General features: G+C 37.9%; 1 protein-coding gene across 1 annotated transcript in view; it reads right to left on the bottom strand.

Annotated features, from left to right (window-relative positions):
- Positions 1–4,366: 4,366 nt before the first annotated feature.
- The window catches only part of CHSY3 (chondroitin sulfate synthase 3), a gene marked incomplete at both ends in the record, with an annotated part of 246,891 nt that continues 245,257 nt past the window's right edge, over positions 4,367–6,000 (bottom strand). Inside the window, one exon of the mRNA XM_080919758.1 lies at positions 4,367–5,929. Within this exon, the coding sequence (XP_080775884.1) occupies positions 4,367–5,929 (1,563 nt within the window). The remainder of the gene's footprint in view (positions 5,930–6,000) is intronic.

The following is a 6,000-nucleotide window of genomic DNA, read 5'->3' as shown; positions in this document are numbered from 1 at the left end:
GCTGAAAGAAGCTGGACCACACTGACTACAGAAGCTATTCCCTGTTGATGTCCCTAAAGGATACAGGGGCTGTTTTTCAGCACAGACACAATCCTCTAATACAGCATGCTAAAAGTATTAAGATGCCAAAATGAAGATGATGGGAATGTAGGCAAGCCAGAAACAGGTGAAAATCTCTTCCTTTCTTATTCTTGAAGACATTCCCTTGTCGGGTTATCTTGTAACACCCCTAAAGCCAGGGTACTTTCTGAAAATGAAATGCCTTTGGTAATTAATCCTAAGTTAGAAAGTAAGTGTACAAGTCTCTGCATTCCAATCAGTGGAGAAGCCACTAGAGTCAAGCACACTAGCTTCCCAAAGTGTGCAGGACTACAGGTAATTGAAAGAAGCAAGAAACAGTGGGAACACAGTGGTTAGCTTGGCCACACAAGCAGAATGTAGAGGAAGATTTGCTTTTACACTCACATAGTATCACCAACATGCACATGAAACTAAGGATGTTTCTTGGGCTACTGGAAACTTGTGTTGCTCTATTTATCTACATGAACCAACTTTCTGTTAGGAGGGAGAGAAGAGAGAAGGCAAATCTCCAGGTCAAGTTCTGCCCACAGTGGGCTTCCCTGGAACATATAATAAGTCCTAGCTTAGTGAACTTCTCAACAATCAAGCTGATTGAAAGAAATGCCCTACACTGAGCTCTGTTCCTAGAAGTAAGTATTCAGGGTTAAACTGGGCCATTAATCAGTTGTTCCAGCCTTGGTGCTGCTGCATTACAACTTCATTATTGTCTATGTTTCTGATGAATATTTATTTACTTGCTTGGATTATGAGCACACACTTGAATATTTCATTCCTGGACTTGAATCTCAAGCTATAAATTATTTATAATGGACTGAACTCTTAGATCTTGAAATGTTTTATCAATAACAGTATACTTATCTCGAGCCTGGATGGGAATAGCATATATAGTCATGGTCACTTTCCCACTTTCATTGGTGTGGAAGACTTATGGACATAGTTGGACAAGATAAAACTGAAGGAAAACTGCTGGCATTATGAATTTTGAAGATTCTCTTTCCCTAACAGAGCTCTGTAGAAAGAATTCAATAAAGTGGGAGAGAATTGTACAGAAAGTTAGCAGATGCTAAGCATCAGGCTTAGATCTCTCCAGAAGAGCAGGTGGCAACAGAAACAAGTTCAGGAAGAGATAAAATACATCTATCTTGATAGCTGAATTTTTTCCTCCATTGATTGCTATATCATGCCCAGTGAGAAGCCATATTTGGCAGAGGCTCAGGGCAAGAGCTTCTTTCCGTTCAGATATCCTTTTCTTAAACCTGAACTCTACAGAGTCCCTTAAATGATGAAAACCTGTTTCTTTATATGTTGAACATATAAAATATTCTGAATAATCTTGAGAGCTATTTTGAGAATTGTACATAAGAGGAAAATTCAAGTAAAATGTGTTTAATATTGCTGAGCAGGCAATCACTTACCTGTCGTGTTGCTGAAGGACAAGGTGACTTTTGGGTGGCAATATTGTTTAAAATGTTCATAGATATCCAAATAAGAGAATGTTGTGTTTGTATAATTGAGACTGCATATATTTTACCTCTGACTACATTCATGTTGAATTTTAATTTAAACTTAATGCACCTCGAAAACAAATATAAAAGGTTTTTACTTATATCAAGACCTTTAAATCTTCAGGGAATCCTGCATTACTTTAAAAAAACCTGTCAGAAACTCATGTTAAATTACAGATTATAGTTTAGACCCACCTATTTATATATACTCCTAATTTGCAGATACATTCAGATGAGATCTCTGTAGCCCTTCACTTCTTCTATACAGTTCCATCAATTAACAAACCATCATTCTTACAAAGAACTGTGAGCTGATAAGAAATGCCAAGAGGGGGATAAACAGACTTCCTCGGGGGAGAACACACTAATTGGTCATTCAAGGCCAAATGATCAGCTCTGAAAATGTACATACAACTGGCATTACAAGTCCGAAAATGTTATACGTAGGAATATATAAATGTGAGACATGAATTTAACAACAATTAATAAGAAAGGGATCAAGGATTTAAAAGAGAGCAACAGAGGTTATGAGAGATGGCAGAGGAAACGATGAAACTTTATTATAATCTCACAAATAAAATTTGTACCTTATGCCTTGGATAACTCTACAGCTTAGAATATTTTAAATGAGGCATCCATGCTTACTACTCACTTCCGGTTTCTTGTATCACTCATTTATGTTAAAGAAAATGGTAGGCTCAGATAAGTTGCTAAAACACTAACTAATCATGATCATTTGGTAATAATTATACAAAATGACTCACCGAAGGTTAGCACATTTGCTTTAAAAAATAAAGAGTATAGAGGAGCTATGTTATGTAATGTGAGAAAATAAACTATTAAAATAAGTATTTGTGAAAACCCAAGACAAGGTGGAAGAAAGGTCAATTTTAAATTGCTGTCCCTGTCAAGATTCTCAAAACAAAAATGTCATTACTTCTCTCCTTTCTAGGGAAACTCAGAATTACTAAGATTATATGTTTAAAGAGGGGGATTTTCATCCCAGTTTTCTCAAAAATAAGTAATGTTATTTTGAAGCCCCGAACATATTTTCAGTAAAACATGTTTTTACCTTGTTAGGACACATCATTGTTTTGTGGCCTTGTGGAAGTCTGTTCCGAATAATGTCAACAGTTTATAAAATAGGTGCTCAAAATAAGCTTCATGCAGCTTGTTTCATTATTTGGTTAAAAAAAAAAAAAAAAAAAAAAAAAAAAAACTAAGGCCAGTCTCTTCACTTTGTTCATACAGGGTAAACTGTAAAAGATGAATCTTGGAAATTAAAGACAGGAGTGCAGACACATGTCAGCCAAAACAGTGATCTGGGTGGTACCAAGAAGGTCTTCCTGAAGGCAAGAAAGACAGACCATCGCAGAGATTGAAGCATTTGCCTTTGGTTTGGTTTTGTGTGAATGTGTTACTTGTTTTCAAGATGACCTTAAAAAAATAAATCTCATGAGGCTTCTTTCTATACTGGTATTCCGTCTCTCTTACGTTTCTTAAATATGATTGTGTTTCTCTAGAAATCTGGTTTAAATGAACAGGGAAAAACTAGTTATCTCCCTAGGTGTTTTCCTATGATTATGAAATTAATTTTATTTATAAGTTCCCCCAGGGTTATTAGATTTTTAATATAATTCCCAAGGCAGATTCTGAACTCCTCTTCTGAGGTTAGAGAAACTCCAGTCTTCAGAGACTGGGAAGAGAGTCCCCTTTCAAGTGGTAGATTACTGAATTAAGAATTTACTTTTGTGAACCATTTACAAAGGCTGGGAGTAAGGTACAACACAATGCATTTCTTGTGACCCTGTAGTACTTTTTTTCCCATCTAGTGAAGTGAAGTCAGCATGTTTCAGTGAACACCACCATAAACGTAACATCAAATGAGACAGAAAGTAAACAACAGAGATTTATCAATGTTTTTGAAAAAGAATACGGTTATACCTGTGTTTTATTATAAATAAACAGGTTCTGTCATATTTTATCTTCTTGCCAGCAAATGAAGGACATTGTTTCATAAAGCTTCTAAAATGTACATGAATATTTCATTAAATCATATTTCCTTGAGAAAATAAAGTTCCTTCGCATTTAGAGCAGACAATTGTGAGGAGTTTGTAATTGTAAGACCAGGGTAGCCAGTACCGATTGCTTGTGGAACAGGACTCCTCAGTTTTTAAAATATTTTCTTAAAAAATAAACATACAATCATAGGTGTTTATTTACTTTAAAAATTCTAACGATGAAGAAAATTATTGTCTATATATTTAAGTCCTCGTATAAATTACAAAACTCAAGTTTCTGTCACAGAGTCCCTTCCCCATGGGAAGCATAAAGCACTTTTGTGGTACCTTTCACTGGTAAATATTTGTATCACATTGAAGTTGACAAACAAAAGAAAAGTCAATATTGCATCTTTAAGCCCTAAGAGAACATTCTTCTAAGCTGTGTCTTGTGATGAATGAGCTTCCAAAGTCATTTGATTGCCATTATTTAACTCAATCTCAAATAAAGTTATATAAAAGTAATACATGTATTGACTTCAGTAGAACTCTGACAGTGAAATATCAGTGAACTGTAGATTCTTCTTGCTTGAGGTCAACAAACACCCTTTGGAAGACAACCAAAAATACTTTAAGACCAGGACAACAAAATAAAATTATAAAACAACATTATTATCATCATCAACAACAATAATAAAATAACAATAATAAAATAAAAATAACAACAGCCAACACTGAGGTAAACTCCCCTTCCAAAGGCAGTATATATTGCCTGGATTGTCAGGAGAGAGTTCGATTATCCCTGACCCCCAAATGTTTTTCTAACCAGAGTTCAGCCAGTTGCATGGTTGAGGCAAAAGTACTTGCTTTGGATCCTAAGCACATCTTATACTGCTTAGGGTCCAAGTTAGGATCACAATGAACAGGATGGAAAATATGCACCACTCCCACTTCTTGACTTCTGAAGGGCTGTAAGCCAGATAGGATGACTTTATTGTAGAGATCTACATCTTCCAGTCCCCAGCCTTGTATTGAGGTATCAAATCCACCTGCAGCTAGTAGATCGCTTTTGTAAATGCATGTGATTCCATAGCCATAGTCTCTCCAGAAACCAGTTTCCTTTGAGAATACAAAGTCACCCTCTGTGGGAGGATTTCTCATATTGATGACTTTTGGGTCATACTGGCTAAAGATGATGGGGTAATATACCTGTTGTCCCTGAACTGTGTTGTCTCTACAACGTTGGAGGAAGTCTCCTCTGAAAATCAAGTCAACATCACAAAATAGCAGCAATGTGTCATTGTCAAACTGGGCAGAAGCCATTTCAAGACCAAGACCTCTGGAAAACTCCCCCTTCATGGGAATGAGCAGCATGTCTGCACTGGGGTACCTGCTCTGATATTCTTGTATCAGCTCAACATGCTTGGTAGACTCTTGGCTGGAATCCCTGCTGAAAAGGATGATGACAAGCTTTACATTTTGCTTTGGGATAAGACACGTACTCTCAAAATTTTCCATGAATCTCAAGAAAATATCGTACCTTCCAACGAGTGGAACAAGAATGTGTACCTTCTTTTCATTGTGCCTTCCGATTTCTTTGGCCTCTTGAAGAGAAGAGAGGATTTTTAGAGAATTGGATATAAAGGAGAATGACTGAGTGCCGCTGTTGATACTGTCCACCAGACTGTTGACATCGAGTTCTTCCACTTCTCGGAAGAAAGGCTTGCTGAACGGCTGCTGAAGATAGGCATGGCGCCTCACAGGCACTGTCAGTTTCCTTCCTTTGTGCCTTTTGTACAGGAGTAGCAGATCCAATATGTATTCCACCCCATGCATGGGATCAACCCTACGGTAGCCATACTGAATTTCCTTGAAGTCAATGAGCCGGCCCCTACTCTTGGCGTTCTCGTTGATCATCTCCATCACCTGCAGGACAGTGTCATCCAGAGCTGACCTTAGGATGCTGTTGATGCTCTGTCGAGGAGGCTGGTTCTCTGAAGCTGAGTAAAGCAGCTTCCCTGTCAGGAACTCCCACTCCATGACCTCATTTCTCTCCCGAGGCTGGAAGTGGTTGAAAGAAGGCATCATTCCCAGCTGTTGGTCCTCCTTGCTAACGTCACTGTTGCTGAGCTTGCTCATGAGAGCGCTTTCCCTGTGGAGCTGGATGGTACGATAGCGGAGCTCAGAGATCTTGCGGCTGAGCAAGTAGTTATGAAGTCTATACTGGTATGCGGGCCTTTTGTTCGGATGAAGTGTGATGGCTGCATGGATTTTGCTGTTGTGAAGGTCTTGGATGTAACCCTTGCGATTGTGTTCATAGTTTTCATGGAACAGCTGCTGCATCTGAAAAGTTTAAGAGGCAGAATGTAAGTAAGGTGGGAAGAAAAACAAGCATGAAAATACAACACAAATGA

Source organism: Micromys minutus (genome assembly GCF_963924665.1).
Source record: "Micromys minutus genome assembly, chromosome: 8".
Classification (NCBI taxonomy): Eukaryota; Metazoa; Chordata; class Mammalia; order Rodentia; family Muridae; genus Micromys; species Micromys minutus.
Note: the sequence above shows the minus strand (reverse complement) of the source record. Positions and strands in the feature narration are given on the sequence as shown.